The sequence below is a fragment of the Neolamprologus brichardi genome, chromosome 12 (assembly GCF_056152115.1).
Source record: "Neolamprologus brichardi isolate AB-2024 chromosome 12, ASM5615211v1, whole genome shotgun sequence".
NCBI lineage: Eukaryota > Metazoa > Chordata > Actinopteri > Cichliformes > Cichlidae > Neolamprologus > Neolamprologus brichardi.
In genome coordinates, this window is record NC_142115.1 from 7,686,562 (window position 1) to 7,708,268 (window position 21,707).

Consider the following 21,707-nt stretch of genomic DNA (forward strand, 5'->3'; position numbering starts at 1 on the left):
GTGTAAGGAGCTTGACCTCAGTAAATCACATGATAAGGCTAGGTTTCACAATGTGTTCACCCAAAACCTTGGCTGATTGGGACCCAGACCCATTTTCACACCTTGGCTCGTGTAGGTGGAGGATCAATAGGGGGTTGCGGACACTCCCATAGGGCTTAAAATCTGGGACTCTCCACCAATTGCTCTTAGAACTGAAGAAGCTTCTCAGATGAGAGGTGAACGTCTTCAGACGCTTTTCTTTCCAAGCTTCTTAGACTACAGAATAGATGGTTTTGAATACCAACATATGTTAAAATAAAAGGAATACATTTGCTGAAAGGGTATTAAATAGCCAAGATACGATAAGAGAGTGGAAAATCAACAGTTTGTTTGTCACATAACAAGTTATTTACAACTACAAATACTTTTATTTGAATATACATCCTTTCAGGGTAGCCTCCTCGATAACGTCCTGCTATATACTCCGGTACAATAGGTGGCGGTATAAACCTGGCTCATAGGCTAGTCGTCCACGAGTGAAACCAAAGAAGAAATAAGGCAGTATTCACCATGGCAGAGGTAAGCTAACTGTGATTTAAACCCTCATTTTTACATATCTGCGATGTGGTAATAGTTTATTGCTGTTGAGTTGCCCGGGAGTGTGTTTAACGAAGAAACAAAGGGAACGTGGACCGGTGTTAACCTGCCAGCTCACTGGCTGGAAGCTAAGTTGCCTGGCCAGTGTTTACCTCTAGTAGCGCCTCTCCTAACAAGCTAGCAGTAGATCGACGCACATATCCAGAAACTGCGTAATTTTACCAAGCAGAGCTCTGCGTATAAGCTAAAGATAAAGCTGGCTGGGTTTCATTTGCTTATATGTGCTAAATGATACACAGTTGCTCAGAGAATGGTGATAATGTCAAGATGATGACACGATTGTGCTGCCATAATCCAGCAGTAAACCAGCACAGAGCAGTCCAAAGAAGGAAGACATGCCCTAACATAGAAAGGAAACATTTTCAGCAAACATGTGTTCGTAACGTGTTTGGTATACGTAGCTTATGGTAATGAAAGGTCGCATAACCACGTACTGTTGAGGCCATAAGTACTGGGAGAGTTGTCATATATTCTTCCGGCTCTGAGTTTCAGGACAGCAAATACTTTGGCATCAGGTATCTGCTGATTTCTTCATTTTTAGGAAGACACCGGGAACGGTTCTTTTATGTGAAAGGCTGGATTACACTTTGGCATCTGCTGTTGTCCGCAACACAGATGAGTGGTCAGTCCGGTTGTACTTTTCAGATCTGCTTGAAGTACCTTAATGCTGCGTAGATGGTGTTGTTGTGAAAAACAGAGCAGGAATGTGGGCACGTTCAGATCTCCCTGACCCAAGCACACATTCATGGCAACATCAAGCTCGGCATTCTTATCTAATTTGTAAAATAAAACAAAACAAATAAATGACAATGGGACCGGGATAAATACAGCGAAAAAATAAAGATAGGTTTACATTATTTATTTAGTTTAGTCAGTTTGAGTCTTTCCCAAGTCTCACAGTTCATGAACTTCCTCAAACACACGTGTCATGGGGGGAGTGGAGCCGAGTAAAAGCTAAGAACTGTTAAATTTAATGATTTAATTTAATGAGAGCGACAGAGAGAAAGAAGCTGATGAGGACTAAGAGTTACTGTTAACACACGGTAATTAGTGGATAATAGCTGACATAATGGTTGTGACTTCAGTATAAGAAATAAAAATCAGCAGTCATGAGGACAACAGACATTAGCTTAATGGACCCCCCGTCACACACACACACACACACATACGCACACAATCGAATATAAAAGTTTTAAGGTCAATTGTAAAACTTTACTTCTGTAATCAGATTAATTGTTCACAGCTTTGGATAGAGGCAATAATGAAAACATTTTATAGAAGATATTGAATTTGTATTGTTGCTGTAATTAATACTAAAAGCAAACATCCAATTAACAATCCAGTTAATGACTAGTTTTGCCTGTAAAATGAATAAACAAAACAGCTGGCTTGCTCAACTCTAAAAAGCTTAAACAGTTTAATGGCTATATATTCAGAGGCTGCAACTAAAACCCCATTATATATATTTGTTTTTGTTTTTCTTCTACAGGCTGCATATCAGTTGTACAGTTTATGGATTTCTGCACTTCTAAACTAAACCTGGCTGCTGTGTATTAGGTGTATTGTAGTGTGGCCATATTTTAATGGTTACCTTGTCTTTCCACAGACTCACAGCTTGCAGGACATGAGGCAGCAGGCTGCCATCACTGCCAAAGTCTTCATTCAGAGAGATTACTCCAGTGGCACCATGTGCCAGTTCCAGACCAAGTTCCCCTCTGAGCTGGAGAACAGGGTAGGTCTTGCTACTCCACAGTGTTTCTAAACATGACTTCAGCTGCTTAAACGGATGACTTATGTTTCCACGACCTGTGCATATTATCCATACTGGGGAGTGCAGAAGCACTATTTTGTCACTAGCAACAAAAGAACACAGCTGGGTGTGAACATGGAGCCAAAACATGGAACAGCAGGATCGTCAACAGCAGCCTGCTGGATTTTGTCCTTATGCGACCTAGTGGAGGTGGGCTAAAAGGAGGAGTAGGCTGCAGAGACTGAATAGGAACAGGCTGCACACCACATTAAAGCCGGTGGCAGCACCAACAGTTCAGAGTTTGCAGGACAGAGAGCTGCACTTTTAAAAATGTCGTACCACATGAAAAGAGCAGTTTCACATCACTTAAATCGCTCGCTGGTGGTTTATTGGCACTTCCCTCTGGACTGGGTGGTCTACCATGTTTTTCCTGTAGGATTCAGTTTTCTCTCTCACACACACACAGATACACACTCAGACACAGAACAGCTGGACAAAGTAAAGAATGGATTTCCTCTGGGAAGTATATGCTTAAGTCCCCGTCATAAAAAAGATTTTCCCGTATATATTTTTAATGATCTACTGTAATTCCAGTTTATGAAATATGGAGTATAAAACCAAACCATTAAGTGGCAATACTTTTTGGACATTAATTTATGCCATTCTTTGAAGATGTTTGCTTTAATAAAGCCTTATATTCTTTGAGGCTAATTTATTGCTCCAGTGCCTGATTTCTGCCATAGTTACCCTTGTTTTGCGCAAGTTAGCTCTAAACTTTTCCTTATTGCAAGCAGTTGTCATAGACTGGGATTTACTATTTGCATTAAGTAATAAAGAAAGATTTGTTTGTGTAGCACCTTTTAAAACTACAAAAAACAGAAAGTTGGCTGACTTGACTCCCAGGTTGACGTTTCTGCTATATGGGATCCTCATTTTTTTGCTGTTGTGCACTTTATTAAAGCCTCGTTCTTGCCAACTGTGAAGTCAGCATAGGCCCCATAACCGTTTGTACTGGTGCTTGAGCGATGATGGACTTGCAGCATTCTTCTTTTGAATGATCAGTGTACCTGCTTGGTGAAAAAACGAATAGATGAATTTGAAAGCAGAGCAATCACAAAGTTTACATGTAAACTGAAGGTCAAAGGGGTTTAAATTTACAACTTCCTCTGCTTGGTATCAACTGCATCTGGTCGAACTAAATGAATTCTAGGTATTTCTAAACAACATCGAGGAAGTCACATCTGGCTAGCCATCGCACAATTGACCTCCAGTGACCGTGATGAATAAATATTCAAATGTTTCTCCTTAGTTTTTAAGTTTATTATTCTGATGTTTCTGATGTTTTATTTATATGCATATACTCATGTGTTTATCACTGTTTGTACTTTTATGGAACCTCTACTGATTGAACTGCTGTCTGTCATGCCAGAATACTCTTGCAAAACAGATTTTAAATCTCAAGAGTCCCATTTTTCTGGTGAAGTAAATATCATTTTAAGAAAAAGCAAATGGCACATCGAAAGTCCAGTGTGAGAAAGTTTGCCAGTGAGATCAATGGGAGGAATGGGAAACAATACAACTGGTGATGTTGGGCTCAGAAGACGTGGGTGTTTTGCGTTAGCGTGTTGGGTGTCACTGTGCCAAAATTGGGCACAGTCTCTTTTAAAACCTTTTCTTTTACCTCTGTGAGGTCTGACAGACTACATGTTGTTCCCCAATCCATCCTGCCTCCTTGCAAATCATCTATCGGTTACACAGGCAACATTACTGAGTTTTGCTTTGCCGTTATTGTTGTGTACAGCTTAACAGCAGAAAGAAAACTGAGCAGAAGTGTGCTCATTTCGGTCAACCTAAGAGAACTAAAGGAACTGTCATGCAAGACCCCCCAAAATTCCAACTCATTAGTCTTTCTGTTGGGATATCGTGAGTTCTCCCAAATGAAGATGTACAAGTAGTGTGCAAAATCCTCGAGCCACCGTTCATTTGTTTATATTTTATTTTGCAAGAAAATCTGGCTCCTTAGATTGTTTTAAAAATTGGTTTTGAGCAATAGTTCTCCAGGACTTCTGAAAGCATTTCAATGTTTTTCTTTGGACACTGGCTGCTTTTTAGCTCATTTTCAGTCAAGTCTTCGTACCTGATCGTTTTTAGAGGGACGTTTTTTTGTTAAACTGCTTAACGCTGACCTTTGAATCATTCAGGTGTAAAAAAGACAACTAACTTGAGGGTGCCTTGAGGAATTTGGATAATTGAAAAAAAAAAAAAAGTAGACATGTCAGCCCTAAAAATATAAAAAGTATCTGAAAGTCATGTCCTTAAGAAAAATCATCAGGTACCTGACACAGGACCTGAGAGATGCATCTGGTCCTTCAGCTGATCCAGCTATTGTTCACTGAAGCCTCCTCAGAAATGGTCTCAGTGGAAGAATGACAGTCAAGAAGCGTCCTTAGGGAAGCCAAACGGGGTCCTGAAGATTAAATTTAAAAAGTATGTTAACGCTTGTGTAATAGGGTCAGTCTGATGAAGAGTAAAGGTGGGCATACCAAATATTGACTTTCAAGCTGTATACAGTTTTTCTGTGCATGTTTGCACATTTTTCAATAAATCGCTGCAACTATTTCCCCTTTTTTTTTTTTTTTTTTAGCAAAATATGAAGAAATGACAGCTTGGCTCAAGACTTAGAGTAGACCTACAGTAGAAAACTGTAGGTTTTCATCCATCATGATGGATGATGATCATGAATAGATGTACTTACTCTGTTTATTGGATTTAAACATGCTGGAGGCTGGGTTACCTAAACAGTGGTCATTAGAGTCAAACCTTGAGATTGTGTTTGTGGATTTGAGATTTTTGAAGTAAGCAAGCAAGACCATCGAATCTTTGATCGGAGTGTAGCAGTCAAGCAGTCTTTTTTTGTTTTTTTCCATTTCCATCTTCTCAGGTCTCTTTTCTGTCTGAATGCTTGTTAAAAGTAGTGCCGAAGAACTGGGAAAGCACTCGGACTTCTAAATGCATTTGGCAGCTTGCTTGCCAAACCATTCAAAGGGTTTTTCATTAATTGACTCTTCCTCCCTCTCTTCCTTAATTAGATCCGTTAAACCCCATTCACCGTTGTGCTCTCATCTATCATCTCAAGAACAGTGATATGGGCACATCACACGTAAGGGAAAGATGGGCATTCGGAGAAGTGGGGTTTTAGTTGCAGCCTCTGAATTGGTGAATTTAAAGAGAAACAGAGGCTCTCAGGGTTTTTTCTTACATAGAGAAATGTTTTTGGCACTCCTCAAAAAAACATGCAAACCTATTCTTGTAGCCCAGCCAGCATAAAATCCAGAGCTTGTAAACAGCCAGTCCACCAAATGACAGATGTTGAAAAGCCTCCCTGGTGAGAAAATTGTAAATGTGATGGTTGGAAAAGAGGACTCTGAAACTGATCTTTATAATTTGTAAATGGAGTTCTTACAGTACATTTTTACCATGTAACTCATGTTTACTCCTGTCAGTGATGGGTTTTTTTTCTTTGCTGAAGATGGAACACAGCTCAGTGTGTTTCATCACGTAGGACTTGTGTGTAATGTCTTTACTAATGGACAGAATAACCAGGGAAATGCATAGGTTTCAACAGAGTCATTGCAGGCAGGCTGACAGCACTTACTGCAGTGTATAGTCACCACCGACCCCTGTCTCTAGTTGGTGAGTAACAAACACCTCTAAGACCGCTAATATCTTGGCGCCTTTTGTTGGATACTTCAGACAGAGGGAAAGAAAAACTTGGAGGGTTTTCAGAGGTTCAGGAGGCCCTTGGCTGGTTTCTAGTCTAGTCTGGTCGTAAGCACCATCATTTCCCCTTAGTATCACAGAAGCTTCTTGGATACTAGCATGCAACTAGTGTCAACACCCGAGTGAAAAAAGGCCTGTGAAACCAGCAATTCACCACACTCTGTCAGCTTTCCCTTTGGTGAGCATACATTCAATGAATTCTCAGTATTCTTGTATCCCAAAAGCTGTCTAAAGGATACCAAAATGCGGCGGTGTCTTTATCTTACTCTGTCCAGAACTGCGTGTGTCCTGCTTTCACTGCGTTTGTCCCGTCTGTTATTAAGTGGAAACATTCACGGAGCACACGGCCAAGGTATCCGAGTCATTTCAGGAGGTGTTTACAAATGCAGGAAGGAAGCCCAGTATTCCCTTGATATATGACCGGTCCAAGAAAATTCAGCTCCTCATTTATCTAGAAATGGAAAGAATGGAAGAAAATGATCTGGTGCTAAGGAGATTGTGTTTCCACTCATATCCTAAACACACTCACACTACTAATCAAATTTACGCCTGGCTCTGGGCCTCGATTTTAACCCTCTTGTCTTTCCTCGTATTTCAGATCGACAAACAGCAGTTTGAGGAAACGGTGAGGGCGCTGAACAACATGTACGCTGAGGCTGAGAAACTGGGTAGCCAGTCATATATTGAAGGCTGTCTGGCCTGCCTCACAGCGTACACAGTCTTCCTGTGTATGGAGACGCACTATGAGAAGGTAGGATTTCTTTGAATATAATGGTACTGAATACGTCAAAACTGAGTTTTGAAGCACCATGACAAATAGGCTTGTGAATTTTTGTGAAGATGTTTTGTAACTTGATGTTCTTTGGAGTTTTAATAAATATGGGTTTTTATAAATCCTGTGTTTTTATTTTTTATTTGGAAAATCCTTTATTGTGAAACATGAAAACATTTAACATAAGAGTGATGGGAATAAATTATTTAGCAAAAAAAAAAAAAAAGGTGTATACAAAAACTGTTCACATGTATTGAGTTTTCAACATTGAAATTTTATCTACGCATAAAAATGTCTTGATGCATCCTCAATCATCCAGGTAAGTAAATCTCCAAAAGTTGATTCCGTTCATCTGGACGTAGCGTTTTCAGTGGGAGAAACGTTTCGTCACTCATCCAAGTGACGACTTCAGTCTCAGCAGACTGCAGGTTTCCCCAGCCCATTGTTCCTTCAGTGGGCTGGTTTCAGTCATTATGCAAATGTACTGTTTATAAGTTTGGGGAAACCTGCAGTCAGCTGAGACTGAAGAAGTCACTTGGATGAGTGACGAAACGTTTCTCCCACTGAAAACGCTACGTCCAGATGAACGGAGTCTACTTTTGGAGATACGCATAAAAATGTACAGGTGTTTTGGCTATGCCTCCTTTAAAGCATAACTGAGGATTTTTATGATACTAATAATTCCTGATTTAAAATATTATATATGGCTTTTTTTTCAATCAACAGTCTTATACAAAAATTGTCGTTAAAATACGTTGTACTGTGTAAATTTGTTCAAATGTTGGCTGGCTGGGTCTAATGGTGCTTGGATGATTGAAAAGTAATTTCGACAGTGTTTAAAGTATCTGCCTTCGGTCCCCGCCTGGTGTTTAAATAGCTGCCAAGAAGCAATGCACGTAGAAGAAATATAAAGAAATTCAAATTGTTAGAAGTACTTCATGTTGGATAAAACAAGGAAAGGGAGCTGCAGGGATCGTGTGTGTCTGTGTCTTGTCACGTTAGAGAGAGCAGTTCTTCTGTTTCCCCAACTCCGATGTGTTGGAATGGAAAAAGTGATGCAGCCACAGAAAATTCACAATCTGGAAGGATTATTCTATCAACATGAAGCTTTTTGAATTTTCTCATTAAAAAGTTGTCTTCATCTAATTTAAATGTGGAATTCGACCCGCCTGTTTTCCAGTAAAAACTTGTGGAAGATTTCCACTTGTGCAGGGAGCATCTTCATTGGTTTGCAGTAATGGACTGCAGGGCCTTTTTATTTGGAATTAAACTGCTCAGAGGGTTGATCAGTGATGGGTCTCAGTGAAGTGAGTAAAGTTGAGTATTTACAGAAAGGTATTTTACTATAATCAAAACTTGTTTAAAAAAAAATGAATAAAGACATAAAGGGAAAAAAAAAGTGATTGGCTTCACAACACTTTGCAGCTGTAGATCTAAAGTGGACTCCTTTGTAAGCACCCCTATGGAAGCAGAAGTCAAGAACCTGAGAGTTTCTGAGTATTTAGAAGTCATTTTCTTTAGTGATTCTGGTAAACACTGCTGCGTACTCTATAGGCCAGTATGAGCCCACATATCCACTCAGATGTTTCTGCAAAGCCCTGCTGTGTGTGTCATTTGTCTTGTCACGTTGTTGTCGACACCTCCTCCTCTTCCAAGCTCCTGTGACAGCAGAGTGAGGTTCCAACTCCAACGCTGCTGGAACGATGAAGTATGCCTGAATTTGAATCAAAAACCTCTCATCCTCTAAAATCATTGGGAATATATGAAGATATAATTTGTCATATTCAAAAGTGTATTCAGGTTTTGTTCAGGCTCTTATAAAACAGATACGTTTCTTCAAAGTTTTCATTGGTCATGTAAAAATGAAAGCCAGCTATCAAAGATTTTTTGTGAAACATGCATAAATAGCACAGTGTATAATTGAAATTCATGGTGGGTTTAGGAAGTTGTATTGCTGCTGTGGGAAGTTTTAACCTTGGCTGCTGACCATTAAACTAGTAACAGGTTTATGACTGTATATAAGTTTCTCATGTATCTAAAATCCCTTATTTGCAGTTTATATAAGGATAAATGTCGCAGCGGAATCTTGTGAATTTGTTTTACTGGACAGGAATGAACTGGGAAATATTTGCCTTGATTTGGGTTTCATGAGCACTCATAAAATCAGGGAATTTAAATGTACTGGTTGTTACCAAAGTGAAGATGGAGTGTGTTATCCGCTCAAGAATGTGGTGGGTTGGCTTGTCAGATTCTCTGGTTGTGTGCTTTGTCAGACAGACTGCTAGTTTGATTGTGGCAACGGGATCTACAGCAGGAAAGCAACACACAACACTCCATAGTTTGTGTGGATGATTACAGCTTTTCTCAACTCACTCTTTAGCTAACAACCGAGTAGTAATGAAACTTGGGAAAAGGGTTATGCAAACCAGAAGTGGAAACTATTTTCCTTATGTGCTTTACGCCAATACCTTTCAAAAGGTTTTGCTTGCCTTCATAGTAAAAGCTAACTTTGTTTCTGGGTTACATCACACAGTTAACAAGTGTTTGCAGACAAGATGTTGCCTTTGGTGCAAACTGCAGGTAACCACACTATTGACATCAATCAGCTTTCTGCAACTACTTGCCAACAAGTCACATTTTTCCCTGGCAACAGGTTATCACTGTGGGGTCACTTACAATCTTTGGACCTGCATGACTAAGGCTTAGTCAGTTTCACAGCAACTGTGAGAAACATCCTGCGACCACTTTCAACCAGCTGATGAATAGTCATTTTCCCCTCGTGAATGGTGGTTGCCAGGTAGTCGCCAACTTGTCTCAGGCCCCTGTGACTGAGGCCTAACCACAACCTTGTGTAAATTTTACCTGATGATGGAGTACTGACTCAGTGTAGCATCAGCTCTCAGCCCAGCATGAAAGAAAGCAGTAGAGCTGCCCAGAGAGTTTTTCTTTAAACTCATCAAACCAAAGTAGAATGGCTAGTTCAGGTGCTAAGCCAATGTGTACTACTGTAAAACAAGAGTGACCACTACACTGAATGCTAGACACAGAACATTGCATTTTCTTGCATTTGTTTGATGCACATAGAATTGAGTTTGTTTAAAGGTTTCTATCACTATTTGAAATTTAAGAGTGAATAAAGAGGAGAGCACATATTGTGTTATTCAGTCCAGACTTACAGACATCAACAACTGTGTACTGTATTAGGTGCTCATAGACATGTTTTGGTCCAAAAGTAAGGTTGGATATTCAGTCCAGTTCAGGCCTGAATGCAGTAAGACTAAAGCCAAACTTTGAGGCTTTACCTTGGCCTCCAAGTGTTCCTCTCAGTTTATTCTAGCACTTGTAGTCACAAGAATAGTTGCCTCAAGGCACTTATGTTTAATGCAAGTAGCTGCATACTACTTACTTAGCACCCAGTACGCTTGGTATTACATGCAGACCTTGACAGGATCTCTTATTTGGCTACCGATTTTCAGTCTGCAGTTGCTTTGAGTATTAAAGTGCTTTCTCTTTTCTCTTTTTTTTTAGGTTTTGAAGAAAATTGCAAAGTACATTCAGGAACAGAATGACAAGATCTATGCACCGCGAGGCCTACTGCTCACTGACCCCATCGAGAGAGGCCTGCGGGTTGTATCCTATAATTTTGTGTCAATACAAACAGAACAAATCGAGCATTTTTCAGTTCTTTTCTTTCTAATTAGAGCACACAGTAGATGAAAAAGAGGAACCTTATACTCGGATTGCTAACAAACAAAATCAAAACACAGTTAAGGCTAAATGGCACTATGTTTTTACAAGAAAAGTAGTCTTGTGCAAGAATGAGGATGTACGGGAAAGGGGAATTGCAGTGAATAGTTTGGCGAACTTTAACTCGTTAAACATACACTGAGATCATGAAATGTGAATGTAATCGGACCACATCTTAAGCAGAACAAGGAGCTTTCACAATGACCTAATAGATGTAGTGATTTACAGGCCTTCCACCCCCACTAACTGCTGGATGAAAATGGAAAGCAGCAGTCACAGGCAACTTACAGGAAATCCAGCACTGTGTAGGGATAACCTGTAAAAACACCAGATAAAAGTTAGTATGTAATCTATAGCATCTGTGCACCAACATCCTGCCTGTCTTAGCGTATGCATGTGTGGGGTGACTCAACATCCCAATTAATTGCAACTGGGCAGCAATAGGAGATTAGGGATAACAAAATATGACCGAAATTGTTACCAGCTGAGCTTTGTTCCCACTCCTGCTTATGATTTTATAGTTTTGACAGTGATCTGGATTTTTTTCGCCAGCACTGTCAAGAGCTGTGCTGACTTTGGCACGTGAACACTGGGAGATTGACAGGAATGCCTCACCTTTAACATTTGAGCCGTTGAAACCTGATCATATTTGTAACTGTCTAGTACGTCTGCTTCATTTTACCATCTGGACTCTGAAAATGTACCGTTTACTCTAGTAGAAAGGGGTTGAGAGTTGCTGTGACTGTTGACAGTGGTTTGCTGCCACCACAACTGCACCCTTGAAAAATCAAAAGCTACTGCTATCCAGACCCCCTACTTTTTTATAACACAGGAACACAACACTATGAGAACTGCTGGTGTTAAAATAACATGAAGTTAAAGTGTCGTCCGATGGGGATTGATGTCAGGCTACTATGTGCTACTGGGATGGCTGTAATTAGCCATGACGTCAATTTATCAATTGTCTTGAATTCTGATGTTCCGACAGTTTATCTGTTCCACCCTTCACGTATACGCTTCAGCCACAACATTTAAACAGTCGAAGTAAATAAATAACATTTGTTCTGATATGCAGTGTTGCGCTTTTGAACCCTTGGGTCACAGCATTTATGTGGGTGTTGCTTTGACAAGTACCACCCACATTAGCATTGTTCCAGACCACGCAAACTCTTTAATGACAGCTTTCCTCAGCAGGACAGCGCTACATTCACATACAAGAGTCTCCAAACTTCCCACATCCCAATCTGAGGAAGCATTACAGTGATGTGCCTTACTAAGCACGATCCACTGAGGTCACACATTAACACTTCAGGCTCAGAGGATCGGTTGTTAAAATCAGTGACGCCAGTCAGTGGTCGGTACTACGTTAATGAGAAGTGCCCATTAACAGAATAAAGCAAATAATCTCAGAAGATGCCTATAAATACATTTTTGTTTAAATCTCAACTAGCAGGGTGTTTGACTCCTTTAGCAAGGCCATGCTGTACGGACATTTTCAGTGCTACCTCTAATCTGACACTGATGAAACTGGCAAAGTAAAAATACTACTCTACTGAAAGTTTTTAGGGTGAGTTTGTAATTATTACTTACTTAAATGCTTTGGTTTTGAGCACTCATTTAAAATTGGCTTTCATTCAATAAGGAAAAACAACACAGGAAAGAAACTGTGTCCAAGGGCTTTGGCTACATTTGTTATGAAAGATTTAACAGTCTTTATTAAACTGGAGTTAGAATGGATAATTAAACGAAATGGTTAGTAAACCCTTTGATATTTTCTGTTTCTGCATAAGACAAAAACATGAAAGATTCATGAGATTTTCCTAAAGATAGGAAAAGACAACTTCATTTAAAAAAAAAGAAGAAAAAAAATGTCTGTGTCCTTAAAACATCTCTGTGCCGCTCCTCTTTTCCTGCTGGCTGGCATATGTAATGTTTTTCATTCCATAGCCTTTGACCCTGACATTATTAAACAGTCCAATAAATGCTTGGTAAGAAGTTGAGATGGAAAATCTCACTGATGAACTTGCCAGTGTGATAGAGGTAGCTACAGTCAAACTTGTACCTTTAGTTGACACAAAAACATGGAAAGACGAAAAAAACAAGAGCATTGATAAACAGTTTTTATTTAATGTGTGTGTGTGTGTGTGTGTGTGTGTGTGTGTGTTGGAGAGAGAGAGAGAGAGAATTAAAATTTTAATTCGATGTATCCACACTTGCTTCAGCTGCATTTCCTTGACAGAGTCCCATCAAGGTTGAAATCACCATCTTTGAAGACAGAAGCCTGACTAGATAAAAGCTAACATGGTGAGTCTCATAATTAGAAATTTCACACATAAAGAGGACTTTGGTCCTGTTACAGATTTAATGACGCTCTGGTTTTACAGCATGCTGATACATTTCCCAGCATGAAACCCAAAGGGTTGGAGTCAAAGAGCAGTAATAAAAGGGACTTCTCTCCCCATATGTGCTACAGTTCTCATGCAGAAGGCTCGTGCTGTAGAGAAAAATCCCACATCAAAGTGTAATGTGAGTAATATCAGCGCCATGAGAGCAGTTTCATAAAGCTTCTAATGGAGAATTCTGCTTATTTTATGACTTCAGGTTTTGTCATATATTCACTGAGGGATTTATGTGCTCACTGTCCAGAGCACATGCATGAGCCAAACCCCGCCACTGAACCAGAAAAGAGAAAATGTGCCCTTTCAGCACCAAAGCAATCTCCTTGCTGTTACATTTTCTTAACTCAGTGTAATCAAACAATTATCACATTCTACTTAAAATGGCCAATTTCCTTGTTTACTTTTCTGGCCAATGGGTTCTTACCACATTTGTGTCTGGGGAAAGTGGGCGAGGGCTGTTAAAGGCTTCAGTTCGAGAGCAGACTTTTGATCTGCTGAAAATAAGCTTGAAAACTAATTAGAAAGCAAAACTTACAGCTGTAATATGATGGAAAAAAACCCTAAAACAAAACAGACTAATGTGGAGTGCTATATTCTTGTCATAAACTCACTTTATTTATTGACTCCAAGTCAAAAATGACCTTTGCTGCTATTCTTGATGTTGTCATCTATGCCAAATAAACCCGTTCAATTTTTTTTCAACCAGTTCAGTAAACATTTGTAATTTGAAGAGGCAGCGTAAACATAGGGGCTTACATAGGTAAAAGTATGCTGTTTCAGAGGGAGGACTTGAAGTGATCCTGAAGTGATCGGATGGTCTGATCTCTTCACAAACTTTGTCTGTTTTTATTATTCTCTGATACACAAAACCTTAGAATTAGCTGCATGTTACATACTTTATATCCTAATTGAGTAGAAATGATCAGATTTTTTTTTCAAACATACTATTTTCAATAAATATCTACAGCTGTTTGTAATTTTTTTTAAAGCTATGTGTTAAATATTGGTCAATCTTATTCAAATGTGTGCACAAATCCTCTGACTCAGTCGTCTGACTTTAAATATGAATGATTTTCTTTGGTGAATATTATGTACCTGTAGTGAAGTTAATATATCTTTATTGTTATGATTATGAAAGCACAAAAAGAGTTGATAAAATGGTAATAAACCAGATAAGTTCCTTCATGCGGATAAACACCACAAAAAATAGCTCCGAAAGGTTAAAAAATATATATCACTACCGGTCAAAAGTTTTAGAACACCTCAATTTTTCCAGTTATTTATTGCAATTCAAGTTGTTCAGTTCAAATGAATAGCTTGAAATAGTGCAGTAAGGTAAGTGGTTATCTGCCAGATGTTGGTTTTTTTTTTTCTCAGTAATGTACATTTCAGAGTTATACAAAAAGGCTTTTTTCAGGGAACACAAAATGAGTTAGCAATTTTAAGCTGTTCTGCAGCAGTGGAGGTTGATCAAGCCTTGAAAACTGGTGCTATTAATTCCCACAGTGTTTCATCTTTTCTGGATTACTTACAATGCCCTCTGTCTGCAATTAACAATGGAAGAGAGACAGACCATCATAACACTTTAAAATGTAGGTCTGTCCTACAGAGAAATTGGAAGAAGTCTGGCAGACCCAAAGCCACAACTGAATCAGTGGACAAGTTTCTGAGAATTAACAGCTTGCGTGATAGGCGGCTCACAGAACAACAGCTTCGAGCACAGCTTAATAGTCATCCTATGACGTATTAAGCAAGTCTCAGTTTCAAATGTGAAGAGAAGACTTCAAGCTGCAGGTTTGACAGGACGAGTTGCAGCAAGAAAACCATTGCATGTTATAAGAAATTAACTGTCCACCCCCATCTGCTTCTGCTGGAGGTTTCTTCCTGTTAAAAGGCAGTTTTTCCTTCCCACTGTTGCCAAGTGTTTGCTCATAGGTTTTTGCTATATAAATAAAATTGAATTTTTGCCGCATGGCAAAGTAGGCAGTAGTTAAAATCCACTGAGTTTACACCTGGAAATGGCCAGCTCAAATAGACATGGATAGACATCATCAGCAGGTTTTCTTGTTTGTTGGCAACAATCAAATGGTGCAGTGTTTAAAAACCAAGCTCAGATTACTCATACACGACACAGAATGTCCTGCATTACATCTTTAAGCTTGTCCTTTGATTTTATTACACTGGAAATGAAACCTAATGAGAACCAAGTGTTAGAGGAAGCTACTAATAATCCACTGCTTAAAATATGAGGGCGTGTCAGTGATTTGCAAGATATTTGTCAAGGAAATCTGTTCCAGCAAACGAAATTTTCTCCTCATTTATCCGGTTGTAAAATTAGTTTCATTAAGAGCACTCTCAGCAGCAATCATTCCACTGCACTGATTTTTCTACCCAACAGCTCACCTTATATTCTTAATGCTAAGACCCTTTGAGACAATGCACTATCAACCACAGATGGCTTTTGGATATCTGCCGGTCTTCCCCACTGGCAGACGCCCTAAGAGCTCATCCCATAAATTGTTTCTTTCTTTCTTACAGTAAATCCTTTCTTTTTTTTCCCTCATGCGTGGAGAGATGAATAAGACAGAGAAGCTCATTGAGAGATATGTTGGGTACAAATCATACTGAAAAGTACTTTGTATAGAGTTTAGACTGGACCCAGTCCTGCACTGATGCATAGACATTACCATGAGGATGAGGATGACATACAAAGTAAATGTTTTACCAGGAAAATGTTGCACTTGGCAGTATTTGAGATACCATAGACCCCTCTGCATGGATAAACTATTGCACTAATACAGCAGTGATGCATACAGGGATTAATCTTCTCATCTGAAATTCCAGTGAGTGCCTCCATACATATACATGTCCTGTTAAGGAATGTAAACCCAGGGTTTTTATAAGTAGCTGCTGATAGAAAAGTGCATTGGAGCTTTGCCAGTGTCAAAGACGGAACCCACAGGCAGCAAGCAGACTAGCGGATGGATTTTCTCTGTGTGTTCATTCTGCAGTTTCCTTCTACTGTGTCCTCCAGGCTTATATCAGTCTCATTTAGTCATATTGGCCAGTGAATTTTCACAGTATTTATCTTCATCTACTGCATGAAACTTCCTCACCTTTACTATGTGAATATCCATCCATCTATCCATCCATCCTCTTCTGCTGATTCAATGTAAGGTTGCGGGGAGGCTGGAACCTATCCCAGCTACCATTGGGCGAGAGGCAGGATACACCCTGCACAGGTCGCCAGTCTGAACATCCATCGTTTAAAAAAACTAAACTAAACTTAAATAAAAGTCATGTGATCTGTTGCATTTGTGATAACTAAGAATTATCACCTGAATCCGAGGTAGTATCGTAAAAAAATCATTATTTGTGATATAAATGAGCCACTGAAAACAAACAGGTGTTGTCTGTTTATCCAGGAGAACAGTGGGACTCATCAACTTTCCAAGTTTCCACAACTTGAGCTGCTAACTCTGACACTTCATGCTAGGCAAGTAATGTACGCCAGACTTATGAGCCTTTTTATTGACAGGCACAGGTGATAAAGTTAGAAGATGGCTGAAACTCATAAATGATGCCTCCCCGTTTGTTGCACATAATCCTTTGATTTATTGTAACACTGGAAAAATTACAGATTAAAACAGATTTAAGTGCTGGAGTTTGGTAGAAATGAAAGTATAAGTAAACAATTATAGTCTTACACATTTTTAAACTTATTATTCAAAACTTAAAAATGAAAAATGTATCAAGAACACCAGGCCCTTCTTTTCCCGGCCCTGTTTTCTATCCTAATTGTAGTGGATTTTTAGCTGCTGTGAGCCTCCCAGTGAAGGTCTGAGCAGCATGATGGATCGGCCTCCAGTGGGATGAGTTCACTGTAGAAAAACAGGCTTGGCGTGCACAGCTGCTGACTCCTGAGTATCCGTTCAGAGGCAGGTGGTGCCAAGTCGGTGTCCTGGCAACTCATCCAGGAGACGTTCTGCTCCTGATAAGGTGTCGCTTGGCTCTGTGTACAAACAGCACAGCACGTCAGCAAACCTGTAAATTAGTCTGCACACATGAGAGTATTTAATTTAAGCGGGACACATTTTGGACAAGGTGAGAACAAGAATGGTATCCATCATTAGATCTCCTCATTGTCTGAAATTGGAGGCTTTTTTTGTCTCCTGCCAAGAAATTTATTTACAAGCTGAAGGGAAATATTGTTTTGACTCGCGTGTCACTTCCCGAGTTTCTGCAGCTCATGTGAATCATCCTGAGAACATTTCCTGAACAGCAGCACGCTACATTATGTTTATACCTGCTTTATACGTCACTAACAAAACCGCACCTGTGTCTGACACCATATACTTTTATATATGACATACATATTCACCACAGCAACAATGTGATGCTTTTTAACCTTATGAAAGCAGCCTGGAAGACCTTCTGTGACTACAGAAGTGAAAAAGAGCCCGACTAACTTGACTTCAACCTTTTACTTTCAGTTTTTACGTTAATATCCATCCACTCATGTTCCCAAATGACATGAGGCTAAGTTATTCGCTGCTCACACCAGCAGCAGCGAATCTGTCCTGGAGCTACACCACACCCATACACTGTATCTATTTTTTAAATATAACCCAGAAGAATTGACATAATGCTCAGTCAGTGTGTCATGTGATTAACTAATGTCACTGTTTCTGCAGCAGCTGCTGGGCTGCGCGGAGCTGCAGGGTCTACAGCATTCCGTCAGCGGAACACACGTCCCCCGAGGAATACCGAGGCCTGGAACCTTAATACTGCGTCTCTACAATCCGTCATCACTGTCATATGCATGTTCCATTCACATGACTAGGTTTGAGATGTTGTGCCTCACAGGTTTTTAGCATTATTTCTTGCCTTTCTGTCACCATTGATGAGGCCGGTATCAAAGTGTTATATGCTTGTATTCAGCTGACACCCATGTCCTCCTAAAAGACAATTACCTTCCCATTCAGCTAAAATGCATTATTAGTCTGGTTTCATGGGAAGTGTTGTTTTTTTGTTTGTTTTTTATTACTTTTGTCCTTGTTTAGGCGCTAAACTACTGTGTCTACTGAAGAAGTAGCTCAGGATCTGAAATATGAAGCAAATTCAGATGTGCCTTAAATCTGCACTCTAACGGCCTGCAGGGGGCGACTCCTCTGGCTGCAAAAATAAGCCTGACTGTAAGGAATACAAAGGAGAGATGAGCCTGCTGCTCACTTGTTTTAAACACTTTCCTGACGAATCACGCCGAATATTAAATAATGCAATCTGATTTTTATTTTGTAATTGAATTTTAGTCCCATTTTGGGTCAAAGAAGATGATGTTATTCTTTATGCTGCAGCTACCTTGTTTGCTACCATGAGAGCATGGAGTGAGCTCAGTTTCCTGTCAGTAAAAATTCATGGGTCCTCAAACAGGACAGCACAGTGGCCACTGTTTTCCATCTTTAACCAGTTTTGGCCCATCTGGTCACCTAAGATGGAAAGCAAGACTAGTACCCACATATATGTGAACATGAGTCTTTGTTTCCCTTGAACCACAGCAGAATGCAGTTTAGTTGTATGGAAAGAACATTTTTAGGAGTACATGTGTTTAGCTGGACTAAAAGGATTTATATCTTGGAGAGATTCAGAATTTATAAACATTCTTTAAGCCATTATATTTTGGACGATAAATATTTTTAATGATATTTGTGGGGACTCTGACCTTTTATATATGCCTGTCCTTTTTAGAAGGTCCTTTTTAAACAATAAAGCTGACAAACAGGGTAACTCATTTTTATGACGCTCTATGGAACAGCCACGCTGTAAGGAAGGCAGTTGTTATCAGTGCCGCATCCCTGAGCTCCCTTTTTGCTTTCTTTATTTTTGCTGGTGCAGTTTTTTGGGTGCATGGTATTTTAATCAGCATGTTTCCCCATCAGTTTTCAGGTTATAATTTCCAGCTCCCGACATTCTAGTCAGTCTCAGATTAAAACTTTACTGTATGTCTCATGGTTGATTTAAGAGATTCTTTTGTGTGTGAAACAAAGCTTGTGCCTGCTCGGTATTTAAGCATGTCATACTGTAAATGCACTTCCTCGAGTCATGGTTCGTTTTCTTTGAAGACTATACATAATGTTTGGTGACTACTTTTTATTTTTTGACTCTCATTCAATAAGTGTATACTTTAATCATATCTTGTGAGCTTGCCTTTGACTGAAATATTATAAGTGCTCTTGTTAGTTGACTTTGAATGTTTTCTGTGAGAATCTCCATTAGACAGTTACTACATCTCAGTCCTGCTAATCTGTAAAGATCTTCAGAGACCTAATGTTGCTGAACCAGTTTCTGGTGTGACCGGGCCTCATCATGAAGACCGTGTGACTTGTTTTGTTCACTTTCTGCTAACACACTGAAATCTAACACTATGATTCTTACTCTGAGGAGAACCTCAGTGCTGTTTGTGTTAACAAACCTTAACAAAGGTTGAACAGCATGTACAGCTGGTTGTGTTTCTCTTGTGAATGTAGTCTGACAGAAGCATCTTGTAAAAAAAGTGTATGTACAAGTAATGACCTTTGAATGCCATCAGTAACAAAGATTTTTAATTTTTGTAAATAAATGTTTCTTTAATTTTTTTTAGTTAGTGATGTCATTTATTTATCATATACATAATTAAAACTCGGCTGATTTAACTTTTCTCAGTTGAAATCAAGATGCTAAATTAATCTTGAAATTGTACGCTTACAAATAAATCTTGTAAATATTTTACACCATGCTTTCTTCTGTGGTTATTTGGGTATTTTTGTTTTCTCTTACCCGTATAGCATGTGCCCTGCTCAACGCACTGAGCTAAAGCACCTCTCGTTATTTGGGAAGTGCTTTAGCTTATTTGATTTGAATTTATAAGAGGAGTATTTAGGTCACCTAAGAGTTAAAAAAAAAAAAAAAAAAAAAAAAGAAGCAACAAAGGGCTGAAAAATGAATCCAGAACAAGTGCCAAAAATGGCCCTTTCTCTATTGACATGAAGGTGTCTCCAGAAGTGAGTCAAACCATTTTTTGGAAAGTTGAGCTCAATTTCACTAGCCCACCCAGACCTGTGGCATCAAGAACACACTTAAATTGGACCCGTCTGACAAAAACATCTCAAAAAGCAACACATCTTGCTACGATCTAAAGAAATTCAGAAACAAAGTCTTTCAGTATCTCAGCCTGGAAAGGGTTATGAAGCCATCTCGAAGGACTCCAGTGAACCATGGTGATTAATCGTTCACAAGTGAACGAAAATTGGAACAGTGGACAGCCTGTGTTGGCCTACCATAATTACTCCAGAGACACAACTCATCCAAGAGGTCACAAAAGAACCCAGAACAAGATGTAAAGAATTACCTCAATGTCGGTCAGAGGTTTTTTTTCAAATGAAGTAGAAAGAGAGTGAGCAGAAATTCCATCCATGGAAGAGTTCCAAGGTGAAAGCTACTGTTGGCCAAAAGAAGACTAAGGCTCGGCTCATTAATAATAAAAAAGAAAACATGGCCAAGGTTTCCATAGCTGAACGGCTACATCCAAGCCTCACATCACCAAGCAAAGTGTTGCATGTAGTGGTTGAAACAATGCCACCACTGGACTCTAGAGCATTGAGATGTGTTCTCTGGAGTCTGGCAATTTGAATGAGTCTGTGTTTGAATGAGAACCTTCACAGACTCTAGGTTTGTTACCAGAAGGCCAGTACTTGTGACAATTGTAAAGAATGGTGGAGAGAGGATTATGGTCTTGGCTTGTTTTTCAGGAGTTAGGCTCAGGGCCATAGTTCCAGTGAAAGGAACTCTTAACGTTACAGCATCCAAAAACATTTTGGACAATTTCATGTTCCCAACTTTGTGGGAACTGTTTGGAAATGGCCCCTCACTGTTCCAACATGACTACAGACCAGTGTACAAAGTGAGGTCCAAAGATGAGTGAGTTTGGTGTGGAAGAACTTGACTGGCCTACACAGAGTCCTGACCTCAACCTCACAGAACACCTTTGGGATGAATTAGGGCAGAGACTACTAGCCAGACCTTCTCAATATCAGTGTCTGAGCTCACAAATGTCAAAAAATGTCCACAAACACACTCCTACTACCTACTCCTACCTTGTGAAAAGCCTTCCCAGAAGAGTTGAAGCTGTTATAGCTGCACAGGGTAGGCTGACATCACACTAAACCCTATGTTTTCAGTTTCAGTTTTCAGTTTTATTTGTGATACGCAAGTTAGCACAGGGTCAACATTGCAATGAAATGTTTTTGACGAGCAGCAGTCACTCAGCAGCATGGTACAGTAGAAGAAAATATAATAAAATATAATAAAATAAAATAATAAAAAAATAGAAAAATAGTAAAGAGCAAAATATTAGAGAGACGTGGTAAAAGAGAAAAGATGACTAAATATATATGTATCTATAAATATAAATATATGTACACTAGTGATTGAATAAGAAAATCTTGAAAAGAAATATGACGGGAGGGCAGATGGGATATTGCACAGGAATGAGCAGCAGAAAGTTACAGTATTGCACTTTTTAAATATAAATATCAATAACAATAAAGTGGAGTGACCAGTGCAGATTAAACAGAGTACTTGTGAA

At 39.4% G+C, this 21,707-nt stretch overlaps 1 protein-coding gene across 2 annotated transcripts; it reads left to right on the top strand.

Moving 5' to 3' along the window:
• The first annotated feature begins 489 nt into the window (after positions 1-489).
• Positions 490-19,852, top strand: LOC102778433 (golgin subfamily A member 7-like). Of its 2 annotated transcripts, none has more exons than XM_006797538.2 (6): positions 490-558; positions 2,243-2,368; positions 6,765-6,917; positions 10,467-10,568; positions 12,937-12,989; positions 17,779-19,852. In XM_006797538.2, exons 1-5 carry the CDS (start codon positions 550-552, stop codon positions 12,976-12,978), a joined length of 432 nt encoding a protein of 143 aa, XP_006797601.1. In that variant the 5' UTR covers positions 490-549; the 3' UTR covers positions 12,979-12,989; positions 17,779-19,852. The 2 variants fall into 2 exon arrangements, with proteins under 2 accessions (XP_006797601.1, XP_035766536.1); XM_035910643.2 differs by having other exon boundaries at positions 17,782-19,852.
• The last annotated feature ends 1,855 nt before the right edge of the window (positions 19,853-21,707 follow it).

What these genes read in the sequence shown, in the direction of transcription:
- LOC102778433 (XM_006797538.2), top strand. An exon ending in CCTCTGAGCTGGAGAACAGG is followed by an intron (nt 2,369 to 6,764) that starts GTAGGTCTTGCT and finishes CTCGTATTTCAG; the next exon opens with ATCGACAAACAGCAGTTTGA. An exon ending in TGGAGACGCACTATGAGAAG is followed by an intron (nt 6,918 to 10,466) that starts GTAGGATTTCTT and finishes CTTTTTTTTTAG; the next exon opens with GTTTTGAAGAAAATTGCAAA.